This window comes from Drosophila santomea, chromosome 2L, assembly GCF_016746245.2.
Source record: "Drosophila santomea strain STO CAGO 1482 chromosome 2L, Prin_Dsan_1.1, whole genome shotgun sequence".
Classification (NCBI taxonomy): domain Eukaryota; kingdom Metazoa; phylum Arthropoda; class Insecta; order Diptera; family Drosophilidae; genus Drosophila; species Drosophila santomea.
Window position 1 is genome coordinate 2,003,125 of NC_053016.2, and position 14,546 is coordinate 2,017,670.

Consider the following 14,546-nt stretch of genomic DNA (forward strand, 5'->3'; position numbering starts at 1 on the left):
GGTTCGGTGTGGGTGGAAATTACTTTTCCGAAATTATCATGCACATTGGCTGATGGCGATGGTGATGGTGATGTGGCTGCTGCCACATGCCACTCACACAACGATGCTGCACGGGAAATTCAATTTGATGTTGCTGCAGTTGCAGTTGCCGCTGCTGCTGCTGCTGATGCTGCTGCTGCTGATGTCACTCGCCCGACTCATTAAGTATTAATTGTAAATTTTAATTAAAATAAACCGAAACGATTACGGACACACAGTGGCTGAAGGACGCGATGGCCAGGTAATAATGTTTGCTGCTTTTGCGCCACCCACCGCACATTACCCATATGCATATGTATATGTGTATATGTATATGTATATGTATAAGTAGATTTATATGTATATGCATATGAGAAATCCCATTAATTGCCCGGTAAAAGACGAGTCCGTCGAAGTAAAAACAACAATAAATAATGAAACGATTGCAAGTGCAACTGCAACTGCAACTGCAAGTGCAACTGACATCTTGCTACGTTCGGGGCGACTTTGATCAGTTGGTTAACTTGTGACTTTAAGTGGGCGTGGCACATATGGGGCAGGTTAAGTACGACCATTAAGTGATTGCTGCGGCAGGCCGATTAATTACACGTGTTGCACTGAGACAGGCACTTCGGTCGCTTGTTCTTTACTTGCGAAATTAATAAATTAATACAGTTAGCAATAACTGTTCGTGCATTAAAATCCAGTCTGTAACCCAAAATAATTCTTTGGGGGAAAATTCCATCATCAGATTACCCCTTAAAAGCCCAGAAGGACCGCCTTTTGTTCATTCCGTGGATGTGGGCAAAAAATGGAAAATAAATCGAGTGTTTATAATCTGGCACTGTGCACATGTGGGCGTGGCACATTTACGCAATGAATCGCGTGGCAAACACGAGCCAAATGAATTGTACTCGTATTTATTTGGGCGCCATAATTTGCTTACTTTTGTTTCACGCTGTCACGTCTGCATGCAAATTCCCACTGACCCGTAACAATTTGCGATTTTTTCCGCACACGCAGAAATAAAAGTTAAATAAAGTACAATAAGTTATTACGGCCGATTGCGTTAATGATCATTTATAGCTGGCGAATTTGCGGGCTTATGTAAATAGATCTCCTTGCATATGCGATATCCTTCGCACAGGATGCGCAGGACAAAGTGTCCGGATGGGCGAGAGATTTATGCTTAAGTGATGTAAATGTTTTGCCATTTGACAGTTTATTGACTTTTATGAGTTAGTTTATTATGTTCTTTTTTTTATTGCCCCAAAGGGGGTAAACTGTTGGCAGGAGGGTGCGAAGCATCCTGGTAATTGGGAGCGTGCTTGGCATTGCCAATGAGCCTCCATTTTGTTCAGGGCTTGGTCCTTGCTCTAGGATGTTGGGATGTCCTTGTCTAAGGATGTTTATGGGCCGAAAGCAATGCGAGATTTGCGCTAATGAGTATGATAAACATTTTTATGGCTGTAGGTGACAAGCAAAGGTCGACAGAGAATCATCAAAAGGCATCTTAACGGAGCGGAAGGCCATTAAATGGGTGGCAGCTTAATTAAATTAGAGCACTATTAATATAATTAAATAGAAAATGTTATTTTCAGTATCAATATGCATAGAAGTATAGCAAACACCTTTATGTTATTTATTAAGAATTTACCTTCCTCCCCTACAGAAACCATTTTTAAATCAAAGTCCGTTTTATACACATTCAGTTGAATTTATTTTCATATTACTCATACGCACTGCTTACCAGCTAAACATTTCTTTTATTTTTTACCTCGGGGTTCGATTCTCATTTCTGGTATTCGTTTTTCACTTCAATTAAGCTAATTTAATCCGTTTTCTATTATTGATTTGCTCTGCTTCCATTTACTCTGTAATCAATAATTTGGACTTCCATTTGTGTTTTGTAAAATTCATCAAAGTTTTCGTTTCGTTTCTTTTGTGTGTGTGTGTTTGTTTACTTGTATATCGTTTTAGTTATCTTTAGCTTGAACAACATTTATGTAGAGTTGGGCGTTTCATATTTAACTATAAGGTAGAGTTGACAATGCATATGTATTGTATGTATCGTAAGGATTCCACCCTCTTCCAAATCTTTCGACTTTTCGATAATTTCTCATAAAAAACGTACAAAAAATGCGTTTGATGAATGAAAGTTGGCAGCAAAAATTGGCAATAGGCTAAACAAATGTCGTCTATATGTAGCTAAAAGCATTTCGTTTAATAATATACCTCCTTCAACATCCTTGGGTTAGGTTAAAGTGAATTGCACACACAAAGTTCTATCACAGAAGATACAAGAAAACAGAAAACTCAGCGCAACAAGAACGAGTTTGGGATGGGATTGCATTTGGATTGCTGATTTGCCGATCTCTATGTCCAGATCAAAGCGAGTATGACGCCATATACCGGATACAGCCAAGGACTCCAGCTGCATCCTGCGGCCGTGGTGAACATCTTCACGGGACTCCAGTCACTCAAACCTGCCAGATTCCTACTGGCCGCCCGCATCAGATACGTGGTGTTCGTCTCCAAGTGGGGAATGATGAAGTGCTTGCCTGCAAATGGTGTGATTTGAAAAACGTGTTCACCAATATTCACTAATATTCAAATGGGCTTAATTAGTCATTTGAACACTGGCAGTGCACAATTCGACTGTTGTGTGAAGTGAACCAAAAATAAATTGTGCATGTGGCCATTGAAGCGAATTTCAGCCAGTTTCAGCACATTTGCAAACAATCAATAAAAGCGAATTACATAAATAATAGTATGTATTGATAAGTTTGTAATAAAATTCTGAATTTCAGCGCCAGTCTGCGTATCGGTACTGGATACTCACCGCCGTGGAAGGAGAAGTCCCTTTGCTTGGCATAGCTCCAGTTTCCGGCGCTGAACTTGAACTCGGCGTTGCTCATGTAGGCCACCCTGTAACCGTAGATCTGCATCTCATCGGAGACATTCTTCATCCATGGCGTTTGGATGTCCAGCTCGAAGCCGTTGGTGTACAGCTTCTTCAGCTGAAACCGCCCCGGTGCCAAAGGCTTGGGACCCGGCCTCAGCTTGATCACCCGCTCCAGGATGCCCAACGGATTGGCCACCTTGCACTTGTAGTCGCCGAACTGCGAGCCGTTCCTCATCTGCAGCTGCAGCGTGGCTCCGTAGTCCGCCACGAAGATGCGGTGATTGAAGCCCAGGAGCCCCTTGTTGTCGTGCAGCCAGGTGAAGGATGGTGGCGGCTCGCCCATCGCGTCGCAGCTCAGGTTCACGGCCCCGCCCACGTAGGCGTACTGCACCGGCAGCGTCTCGTTGAAGAACCAGTGGGGCTTATCTAAGTAGGGGGTTGTGGTAAATGCGAAAAGGGGTTACAGGCGTGTTGTAGTTGAGTCCACTTCAAAAAACATGGTGTACATATCGTCTCAAAATGGTTTTTACTGTGAGAAACTTGATTTTGATCAATACTTAGTGTAAATTACTAAGTACACAAGTACTAAAAGTTTCTGATGATTTTGAATTAGTATTTTTCTCAGTGCACCCGTTTTTTTTGAGCCCGCATGCTGACAGAAACTTGTGCCCCGTTTTGTTTGTTCTCACTTCTGAAAAGGTGGCTAGACTTATGGAAGGATGCGAGTATCTATATCCCTCTTCATTTCCCGGTGCTAAATGAACTTTAAATCTATGCCTCACTCGAAAACCCTTTAAATGAAACAAACTTCAGCCTTTTAAACCTATAAAAACCCTCTAAAAAAACACTTTTAAAGAGCACCCAAACCAACATTGACTTTCTTGCCGCCTGCACAACCAGAAGAAGTGCAAGAAACCGCAATAATCAAATCACTTGAACAACAGATATCCGACTTTTTCCTACATTTTCCCTTAATGCCCAGGAAAAAATATCAGGAAATGGCTTTAGACTTGAGTCCAAGAACGGATAGGAAGAAACAACTGAGCATTGTATCGAGAAATTGAATCACTCTCTGCTGCGAATTTCATTTTTCTCGCTTTCTCTGCCATTTTGAAAACCATCTTTGCATAGTGGAAAGTCTATTGGAATTGGTTCAATAAAGATAGTCAGATTGTGGGAGTATCAGTAAGTTTAAAGTGTCTTTGGCTGTAAATGTTATCTGCCCTTACATTTCCATAATGTGAGTAAATCATTAGTGCCCATCTAAATTGCAGTGCAGCCTAAGCAATTGTTTCAATAACTGCTCTTAGCTCATGTACTGCCCACTGTAAGTTGTGTGCTGCCCAAGGACTCGCAGGATCTCCACCCTTTGCTCCTGGCTAAGCGCACATTTTAGCATTTCGCAGTGGTGCCAGTGTCCTTTTGGTGTCCTTGTCGCCTTCGTAGCCTCCGTCGCCTTCATCGCCGATGCGGTCCATTGAAGTTTATTGCTGAGAAAATGCAAACCTATATATTGCCGCATTTGCAGCATTTCAACTGCTGCTACTGTTTCTGCTGCCACTCGGAGTCCCCACACTTCTTCTGGGCAGCAAATTAGTTTCGGTTTCCATTCGCCTGCTGTTTGCCCTCCAGTTGCCAACAGTCCGACGGATTGGTCCGCTTGGCTGGACCCAGCTGCACTCAGAAAAAAACCAAGAATCTTCTAAGAGTTTAGAGTCAAGTCACAACACTTTTCCTTTAATCTAAGCTCCAGTCTTGCAGTGAATATCCATAGAAAGTTTTCCCAAACGAACATTGATTTTTCCGAGTGTGCTAAGCTTGACTTGTGCAAATATTCGACCGGCAGTCATTAGTAAAATTTTGACGGCAACTCAATTCCGAAGGGGATTAGGATGCTGGACGAGCAGTTTGGATCAAGTTGAGCGAGCTCCTGGCATCTGGATACTTGGCTCGCCTGGTGTTGGTTTGTTTATGAAGCCATATGTTGCGATATCGATGGCAGCAAACTTCGGCAGTGTCAGCCATACAAATGAGTCCCAGAAGAGTGTTTTTTGGGTTTGCAAATAACCAAGAATTATTGACTTGCGATAAACTAACTTTTCTCGTGTGTTTAGGCCATATGGGGAAGATCAATACGGTTGGGAGGAGTGTATGAGGCATGTTAATCATGAATCACTTCATTAATCATTCCTGTGAGTGCTGCTATCGAGTAACTTGTACATATGAGACTTCAAATCAAGTACACTTTGCTACGACATGCAATGGATTTAGCTCCTTCAGCTTCTGCCTTTCAAATCCCCTGACAGAACTGAGAATAAGTTCCTATTTCCCTTGATGTGAATCCCGTCTTGCATAGTTGGGTAATATGTTCATTATGAAATTTGCATCAATAATTTGCATTTCCCAGCTACTTGACCCTGACATCCGGAAGGAATTCGTATCCCACTGCTGGGGGGATAAGGATAACTTCAAGCGGGACTTCGCTCGGAGCTGGAAATCTCATTAAAGCCAACGAAGCATGTTCACTCCCCAGGGGGCAAATCGGAGGGGACTCGAACAACCTTAAGCTGCCATCAGCAAAGATTTTGTTGCACAGCTCCTTTCACTACCGCAACACTACAGCAAGGGGAAGGGCAGCCAAATGCAATTGCCAACAAGTGGGGTGCAAAATAAATTCCAGATTAAATATTGAGCGTGTGTGTGTGTCCAGCTCAGTTGGCCGGAGTGGGGCAGCGACACTTACGTTGTATTCTTAGCAAAATCGTTATCTGATCGGAATCCGAGAAAGTCGGCGTTATGCGCATCGCCCGACACGTGTACTCCCCGGCATCCGCCTGGCTCACATTCCTGATGTACAGACCGTTGGACAGGCGATTGTGCTTGGTCGAGTTGACGGCTGCAAGCGAAACAAAGCAGAGGGAAGCGGTACAGATTTTGGTCCGAAGCGGGGTATCTATGGTACATGCCATGGCCAAGAAGTTGGCCAAGTGAGTGCGGCAACCAGCAAGTTGAACTAACGAATCCGGGTAAGCAAACTTAAAAGGGCTTCAAATTGGAAATGAATTCCAAGAAGGAGTTGTGTTGTCAAGAAATTAGATTGCACATTAAAAATGATAAAACAAACGTAAGAGCTCATTTAAGACAAGGATGTATATTTAAAAACGAGTATATTTAATTATGGATGATCATGAAGCAACATCGAGATAGGCATTCATTATAAGTGAAATAAGTTATAAGTGTAGCGTATAGTTATAGTATAGCTGGGTTGACCCTTTGCTCAAGAGTGCCACTTACTGTTTATATATTCGCCATTGTAGAGCCACGAGACCTCCGGCGCGGGCATTCCCTCCACAAAGCAATTGACCATCGCATCGCGTCCCTCGCGCACCGACTGCACTTGCTCCGTCTTGCCAAATGAGATTTTCTCTGCGGGCCAAGTTAGATGGTAAGGGGAAAGGGGGGAGAGGGGGCAGGGAGTGCGTTGTTCAAATTCCGTGTGTAAATATGCAGGCATGATAGCCCCCAACCCATAGATACTGTGCCACTATTCTATGCAGTGTATATACATATAACTAAGCAGCTTCTTTGCTGCTTCTGTTTACTTGGTCTTGGTCGCTCTTTGATTGGAAAGTGGACAGATTCGTGTTCTGGTTCAATGCCTTACTTTAAATGTGGCTTGCGAAGCAGTCACTACGATTTGTAAACACATTAAATGATTTGTCGCTAGGAAATTGGTAAGGAATTGTGTGCAAAAAGTGGTCGAGGGCATTGTGGTATGTGGCTAAGGATGCCGTATGAAGTTGAACTTTTTTGTCAGCCAAATAATCAAGTTGAAATACATTGTAAGTTCGTTATCAAAATATATCCACGCACACAAATTTCCAGTAGCCATTGGTCAAGCTCATAAATGTTTAATTCCTTAGTTAGCAACTGAAACTTCACTTGTTTGCTCAGCAGTTGGCAGTGCTGCCGAATCACAACTAAGAGGACAAGTAAACAGATTCAGCTCCAGCTGCAGATTTTACGACCCCGTTTCTTTAATGCCCCCAAAAGTCTTTCAAGTCCCCAAAGCTGAAGTCAACTTACGATTTACGAGCAGCTCGAAGGAGGCCAAAAATTCACGCTCTACATTTACATTGCGATTCCCGTTCCGGTTTCCGTTCACCTCGCAAGTCCAGTTCCCGCTGTCCTCCAGTGCGATGTGCTCGAAAACCAATGCCAGGAGTCCTGAAACAAAGGACAAACAAGGCGGCAGGTGTGGTGAGTTTCAGGTCAATCAGAAGTACTCCTTTGATCGAAAATAGTGGGAGTTCACTACTTCGAATCATAGCTGCGCTTAAATTGAGTCTGGAATTCTTAGAAGAAAGCCATTATTTATGTGCATCCCAGTCGTATGGTCGCTTGGGCATTCTTAATAGCTTCCTGTTTTGGCAATGATTTAATAAGGCGGCCATTATTCACAACCAGGTCGTTCCGCTCAACTTTCGCCCGTGCATCCTGCACACAAGGATGCTTCAGCACAGCAGCCAGTGACTTTATCCACTCCGCCGGGTCACCACTTCACCACTTACCCGTCGTCTTCTTCTCGATGTGGACGCGCCCCTTGGTGTTCTCACGGGTCTGCCCGCTGGGATCGCGCCACTTGGTGTCGATATCCTTTTGTACTGTCTGGCAGAAGATGATGAAGGATTCATTTACAAAATGCATTATTGATGGCGTCGACGGCTGCAGGCTAAGGGGTGGCGGGGGCGGTGTGGCGGAGGGCAGGCTGCCAATGCCACTGCCACTCGTGCTGTCCAGCTGGCCGAGGATTGCAGCTGCAAGGGGCAAGATGGAAAGATGGGGCGCTTTTTGCATTAAATTTATCCGTTTTCAAGGGGTAGGTTGACTTGGCTTGGCAGCTCATAAAAAATAATCATAATTTATATGGACAGTTCCCTCATTCTTTTTTTTTTCCCCAATCTAACGCGAATTTTTATTTGGTTTTGCCCGGCATTTAATTAGCCTTGCTGCCAGTGTCTGTATGGCTCTGAAAATTTTAATTTCTTGCGAAATGTTGCAAGTGCCTCGACCAGTTGGTCTGCACTTTTAATGTAAATTCCTATCTGGTATTTTCATTTCATAAATAGCAGAGCGAAACGAGTTAGGGCGAACTATGGTCAACAATCATTTTGTTATTGCAAAGGACGCAGAAAAAACAGTACAAATTTTATTTTGGCAAAATTTTTACTTTATTTAGCTAGTTATTTCTTTTCCAATGAAATACTTATAGCAGTTTTTTTAGTTTAATGTCACACTTTTTGTATATTAGTCAGTATTTATATAAGATTTCGTCATCTTTTTATGGCACATCCTAAAGCGGCAAATTCCCGAATTCCTCGATTCCCAAAACGCGTTCGTATTTTTTTTTTTACCTTTTTGCGAGCCCAGCTACAAAAACCTCTTGCCCCTCCATTGGAATGCTTGGCTTTGGTCGGCTAAAATTTCAGTCAAACAGTTCGAGAGCTTTTGTGCAGACAAAATTGAAAACAAATATTCGAAACTATTTGCAAAAGGGATAAGAGCTTGTTTTACAACATTGTGTGTGTGATTTCTTTTTAGCCATGCTGCTGACGGCTGGCCAAATTAATTATTGGTAATTGAATCTATAGCACCATGTGAGCATAGAAAGGGAAGCCATTGAGAGTATAAGCTGTGATATGATATGTTTGCGCAAGTTTTTGGAGAATTTTTCAACAATAAGAGTAAGCTAGCAGCCAAACCTCGTTGATGCTAAATGTAAAATGTATCAATTATTTAATGAATGGTAAATCTTATCGAAAAACTACTTGCTTAAAAAAGTGACCGGCTGTAATTCATTTTGTATGCAAATAAATCTGGAAATGGAATCCATTTCGAGCTACTAACAAACTTTAGGCAATTGATTTGTAAATTTCATCTATTATTGAATTGCGCTTTTCAACTCAATCAATAAGCCCACTCCACTGGCCATTTGAAATACTTGCCACAGAGAGCATCAAATCCATCAAATTGAATTTAATAATATTTTATTTGATGTCTAGGTAGTGTGGGTGGCAAACGTTGAAGTAAATTCAATAAAAATTCAAATTCGCCTTGCTGAATTCGTAAGCTATATAGCAGTATATCAGTATAGGAGCACACACATAAGTGGAGGTACAATTTCTGCAATTGGATTTTTGGGGTTTGGCTCCTTTGTGCGCTGCATATCAATCAAGTTTGAGTTGATGAGGGGCACAAGGAAAGGGATACGTGAAAGTGCCCACATTGTAAACTGAACTTATTATGGAGATTGAATTAAGCAAAACGTAGTTCCCAATCATCTGCTAGTTTTTATGCCTCAGCTGAGAACCTATCTTCCATTATTTGCCCTTGGCTCTGTATGGCTTAACTTGTAACTTGTTTCACTTCGTGCCGCACTTCAAAGCTCGTCAAGTGGCTGAGTTGGGCACATGCTCATTTCGCCTCAGCCGCTTTTCCTTTGCCGTAATGAATTCCTTAGCACGGTTCCCATGAATCGTTTCATCTTCGAGAGGCACATGGCCATGGGCTAATTTGGGTGAAGGTTGAAGGTTCCTTTTTCTCTTCTTCCTTCGACGCTGACAAAGCGCTTGCACATGGCTTAGCACTACTCAAATGCCTGTGCATCCTGCTCTGTCGCTCAACATTTGCCATTGCATACTTTTAGGCTGAGCGCGCAATGGGCGTATGTGTAATATTTCCATGCCACATTGCGTAGCCGCAAAAGATAAAAAATGTATGTTTGGTCAGAGACAAGAGAAGTTGGTAAAAAAAAAAGGTTGGCCCAAAAAAAGTTTTTCTTTGAGAGGCTGTTTCCGCAACATTTGAAAGCAAATTTGTGGCAGCCGAATAGAAGCAAATATTTGTCTTAGTTGGATGAGCACGAAAGATGCAAAATTTAAAGGCAACTGAGGCTAAAAGCAGTACACACATTTAGTTTAAAAACTAAAATAAAAGTTTGAAATAGAGCCATTAAAATGTTTGAGCTGATAACCTATTTGTACACATCAGAAGTGCTTAATCGTCCTTTTGCCACCTATAAAATATTTAGCTCATCAAGAAATTCTAAAAGAATCCGCAAACACAACAGTCGGCAAAAATGCGAAAACAAAGGAGTGCCAAAAGTGTTGGCCAAACAAATGAACTCATTTGGCATTCAGCTATGAATTTCATTATTGTGAAAACAAAGAGAGTGAGTGGAAAGGCAAACTGAAAATATATTCTTGTGCAGAAAGTTTGCCCCAAAGCGGTCCAACTTAACGTGAGACAAATGAAATCCTTCTTGGATCTCAGATTATCCTACCATTTTGCGAAAGGAGTAACAACAGCAGAGAGCAGAGCGCAATTAGAGTATCCATAGCTCAGCGAGAGTATCCTTTATGTGGCTATAATCCTTAATGGGTAATTCCGCTAAATCTCGAATTTTTCGCAGTGAGTTTATTACACGTCTCTTTTTTGCGGGGCAGCTTTCGCAGTTAATTACTGGGTCGTGCACTTGAGGGATAATGGCACATGACTGAGCCGCTCATGTGTCACCCGGAAAAGCCGGAAAAGCGGCAACAACACTTTCACTTTTGGCCAGCACAATGGCATGACATCATCATCCAGCTCAGGGCCAACATTTATGCTTTATATCTCTTTTTTTGGCTATTTCGCCTTGTGGTTCCTGGCCTGCTCGCCTTTTTTTTTTGTGTATCTTCTTCTTAGACACTAGCACTTGAGGAAGCACTCGGATCGGAGCAGGAGGAAGCCACCGGACGGAGGTTGGGGTCCGCGTAGGTTGACATATCCGGCAAACATTTCCGGCGAGCGAATTTACGTTCAATTTTCGCGCTCTACTTGGCTGACTTGCGGAGTCGCCGCTGGGGAATCCCCTGATCCATTGCAGGCGAACGTCGAGATTCGACTGAAACTGCACCACAGGACACACAGGACACTCGGCATCCACGGCGGATACTTGACGAAGTGCGAGTGCGAATGCGAGTACGAGTACGAGTACGAAGTTCTCGGGATGACTTTCCCAAAAAGGCGAGTCCTTCGATTCCTGCAACCGCGCTCACGTTCGAACCGTTGCGAAATCAAAAAGTACACTGAAGTCATCGCTCGTCCTGCCACATCCTTGTTGCCCCATCGCCAGCAAATCGTGCCGAAAAGGGAAAACTTCATCTATTAGGAACTTCGCTATGTTGGCACACTTTCCGTCGGCATTTCAGTTGGCAACTTCTTTACAGGCACATGTATCTAGGCATTTGCAGTTCGAAATGTTGAGTTCGCTTTGTCAGGGGCAAGGATGTATGGGGCAAAGCATCCTTTGAGCTTTACTGTGGGGTATCCTGTGCTTTTATAGAGCTGGCTTGCCATAAAGAAGAGCTTTTGTGATTACATTTCTATCATGTTACTGGCGTTTATAACAGTTAACAGCCAAATTTTCTGTAGAGACAAAGATTTTTCCCATAAATAAAACCAAGTTTCAGATTTCATTTATTATAATGTAACACTTGAGCATTCTGTGCAATAAAACTTTATCAATTGCGATAATGCTTTTGGTAAAATGCTTTGGCCCCAGAGAAGTAAAAGTACAAATTCAAAGTTTTACATGTATAATTTCAATTTATTTATTATTCTTCGAAACACCAAACCATTTGTATCAAGTGAAACGAACTGGTTGTTCATGCACAAGTCCAAAGGCTTTATTCAGTGAATCCGGATACTGAGCTCAGCCGTAGTAAACGTAAGGGGAGGCGTAGCCCACGGCCGGATAGCCGGCGGAGTAGACAAACTGGGGCACCGGGGCGGGATTTGGACTGGGTCCTGGAGCGGGAACAGCCATGGCAACGGCCAGGAGGGCGGCGAGCAAGAGGAGTACCTGTGGGAGTGCAAAAATGGGGCGTTCGTTCAGCGATTACGGGATCAAAGGCTGATGTCCTCCGGCAAAGCAAACACTCGGATACTCACCAGCTTCAGCATGATGACGAAAGGGTTAATTCTCGGTTTGACAAACAGAATCGAACTGCACTCGATGTTTGCCAGATTGCAGCCTTTTATACAACCACAAACATTGGCGTTTTGAGCCGGATCTGAGCCGCTTTGCCCCTCATCACTGACTGCATCGCACTTAGGTATTCCACATGCATTCCCGCCAGCCAAGTTTATGGCTCATTACGGCTCTCAACGCGCTCGCCTAATGCCTGCCAAATGTACTGAGCACAAAACAGCGTTATTGTTTCTTAATCTGTTTGCCTGACGACATCGCCACCATCATCACCATCACCATCACACCATCATCAGTAAGTATGCCCCTCTTCCGGCGAGGCATCCACTTTCCATAGTAACCCCTTCCCCAAAAGCCCCAAAATGTGTGTCGTTCTTTTTGTCAACTCACTGTCCTTTCGGGTTTTGGTTTCGTTTTGGCCGGCGGCAAACATTTGGCTTTATTGTCAATTCGATCGATTTGGGAGTTTAAGAATACATGATTTGGCAGTTTTAATGCACAACGCTTGCAGCCGGAATAGAAGTCGATGAGATAAGAGGATTTATTGAACAGAGAGATAGCAAAACAGCTTTTTGAATTGTCAAGCAAGTGAATATAGAAGTAAAGATAATCTTATGTTATGCGTTTGGGATTTTTTTTCATTTATAGTCTAACGTTTTATGAATAAGACTAACTTTATGGGGTAAGCATAATAATCTTAAAAGCTATCCCTAAATAATGCATAGGAATAAGAGCCTTAACAGTGCAATTCCTTTTTAAATTAAATTTAAGATACTTCTGGTGCCATGGTAACATTCTCTAAATAAAATCATTCTGCGCCATTTATTACTGATTACCGATATTAATTCCGCAAACAATTATCATCATGATTGAAATCGCATCAAACACAACATAATTCGCATTCTCATTCGGTACACCCGACGATGTCTACAAATCATTAATCACCTGAATGGTAGACCAAATTCGAGTCCAGAAATTCCCAATTAAAATGCAATGAGCGTAGTAAGAAATATTCTCCAGTCGCAGACTGAAATCACGTTCAAGGCCAGTCTATATCTAGGCGATTCCATCACCTGAGATCGCCGCAGAATAAGAAGTCATTAGAATGCGAAGGAAATTTTTGTTTTGGCTTGACAAAAACTATCGCAGTACAAATAGAAAACAAACCAATAGCCGTACCGAATGATGTGAGCAAAACAGAAATGGCCATAAATCGGATCAGAGTCCATAAGTGCGACATCATAAATAAGTCGAGTGCGAATTTTGTACGTCTCGCAGAGGACTATATAAGAGTGCTGGCAGGTGGGAAAGAGCATCAAATCACAAACTGCATTCGCTACACAAGCACCTCAAGTCCTCAAGGAAAATCAAAGCAAACAACATGTTCAAGCTGGTGAGTTTTTGGATAAACACAAGCCGTGTCCTTGTGCATAGTAAAAGTTGAGCAAACTAAATTAAAGCTACGCTTTCAAATTTTAATACAAAAATCGTTGAAATTCATTGTTGTAATATCGTTTTTCCTCTCCTAGCTGGTTGTCGTTTTCGCCGCCCTCTTCGCCGCTGCTCTGGCCGTTCCCGCTCCAGTTGCCCGTGCCAATCCCGCCCCCATCCCGATTGCCAGCCCCGAGCCCGCCCCCCAGTACTACTATGGAGCCAGCCCGTACGCCTACTCCGGAGGATACTACGCTTCGCCCTACTCCTACTACGGCTAAGTGCCCCGGACAATGCGTTGCAATGCAAACCGACAAACGACTCGTGATTATGCATCTGAAAACGGATTACAAATATGCGCGTGCTGGTAAATCAAATTAGTCATAAGTGCTTGAAAAACTCAAAAAAAAATTACAAAAGTTGAACAAATAAAACGTTAAAGAGCAAATCACCATGCATTTATGAAATCGTCGGTTCAATCTGCGATTAAACCTTTTACCTTCTCGAAAAACATCAGCATCAAGGGACAGCTGAAATTCTGAGGTGCTGTGGACGCCACAGCGACAAGCGGTTCCATGGTGTAATGGTTAGCACTCAGGACTCTGAATCCTGCGATCCGAGTTCAAATCTCGGTGGAACCTGAATAACGTTCACTTTTTTTTTTAACTTTAAAATGTTTATTTATATTAGTTTTCAATACATTCATTTTAACTATTCTTTTATTTTTAAGCCTATCGAGTTTGTTTTTAATTATAGATTGCTTAGCACTTTAAGTTTAAATTCTATTAACTCACAGAAATTATAAATTTCATGATGGTACTTTAACGAAAACGATTGATTGTTTGAAGTTTACATTTTTAAATAAATAAGCTTCCATTTATTAAAATCAAAGTCAATGGAAACCGTCAACTAAATCAAATGTTTCATGTGATGTAAAATTTTTATGGGTTTTGTCGTTTACTCATCAAACGGTTCCATGGTGTAATGGTTAGCACTCAGGACTCTGAATCCTGCGATCCGAGTTCAAATCTCGGTGGAACCTGAGTTGAAGTTTTTTTTTTTATTTTTTCTTTAATTTTTTTTTTTTTGGGAAATAAAAAAACGTTATTTAACTTAATAAAAGTTCAAGACTAAAATTAACTACAAATGATAATGTTATTT

General features: G+C 42.2%; 3 protein-coding genes, 1 long non-coding RNA gene and 2 other non-coding genes across 8 annotated transcripts; 4 read left to right on the plus strand and 2 right to left on the minus strand.

Annotated features, from left to right (window-relative positions):
* Window positions 1-1,730: 1,730 nt before the first annotated feature.
* On the minus strand, window positions 1,731-11,024 carry LOC120458354 (hemicentin-2). The gene is made up of 7 exons (XM_039645970.1): window positions 10,266-11,024; window positions 7,495-7,740; window positions 7,010-7,150; window positions 6,218-6,349; window positions 5,667-5,819; window positions 2,861-3,349; window positions 1,731-2,579 (listed from the first exon to the last, which is right to left on the minus strand). Exons 1-7 carry the CDS (start codon window positions 10,318-10,320, stop codon window positions 2,395-2,397), a joined length of 1,401 nt encoding a protein of 466 aa, XP_039501904.1. The 5' UTR covers window positions 10,321-11,024; the 3' UTR covers window positions 1,731-2,394.
* LOC120458355 lies at window positions 3,356-5,615 on the plus strand. Of its 3 annotated transcripts, none has more exons than XR_005617182.2 (3): window positions 3,387-4,978; window positions 5,038-5,283; window positions 5,331-5,615. It is a non-coding gene; the product is annotated as an uncharacterized LOC120458355 (long non-coding RNA). The 3 variants fall into 3 exon arrangements; XR_005617183.2 differs by having other exon boundaries at window positions 5,038-5,278; XR_005617181.2 differs by having other exon boundaries at window positions 3,356-4,978; window positions 5,038-5,615.
* Window positions 11,025-11,548: 524 nt separating the features above from the next.
* Window positions 11,549-12,049, minus strand: LOC120456711 (neuropeptide-like 4). The gene is made up of 2 exons (XM_039643690.1): window positions 11,918-12,049; window positions 11,549-11,828 (listed from the first exon to the last, which is right to left on the minus strand). Exons 1-2 carry the CDS (start codon window positions 11,927-11,929, stop codon window positions 11,679-11,681), a joined length of 162 nt encoding a protein of 53 aa, XP_039499624.1. The 5' UTR covers window positions 11,930-12,049; the 3' UTR covers window positions 11,549-11,678.
* A 1,149-nt stretch (window positions 12,050-13,198) lies between these two features.
* On the plus strand, window positions 13,199-13,821 carry LOC120458113 (neuropeptide-like 4). Its single transcript, XM_039645644.1, has 2 exons — window positions 13,199-13,347; window positions 13,484-13,821. Exons 1-2 carry the CDS (start codon window positions 13,336-13,338, stop codon window positions 13,664-13,666), a joined length of 195 nt encoding a protein of 64 aa, XP_039501578.1. The 5' UTR covers window positions 13,199-13,335; the 3' UTR covers window positions 13,667-13,821.
* A 133-nt stretch (window positions 13,822-13,954) lies between these two features.
* On the plus strand, window positions 13,955-14,026 carry Trnaq-cug. Its single transcript has one exon. It is a non-coding gene; the product is annotated as a tRNA-Gln (tRNA).
* Window positions 14,027-14,355: 329 nt separating this feature from the next.
* Trnaq-cug lies at window positions 14,356-14,427 on the plus strand. The gene has a single exon. It is a non-coding gene; the product is annotated as a tRNA-Gln (tRNA).
* The last annotated feature ends 119 nt before the right edge of the window (window positions 14,428-14,546 follow it).

Coding starts and splice junctions, on each gene's coding strand:
- LOC120458354 (XM_039645970.1), bottom strand. CDS start 10,320: ATGGATACTCTAATTGCGCTCTGCTCTCTGCTGTTGTTACTCCTTTCG. Junction 7,741..10,265: donor GTTACTCCTTTCGCAAAATG/GTAGGATAATCT, acceptor TGCCCCTTGCAG/CTGCAATCCTCGGCCAGCTG. Junction 2,580..2,860: donor GGACTTCTCCTTCCACGGCG/GTGAGTATCCAG, acceptor CACCATTTGCAG/GCAAGCACTTCATCATTCCC.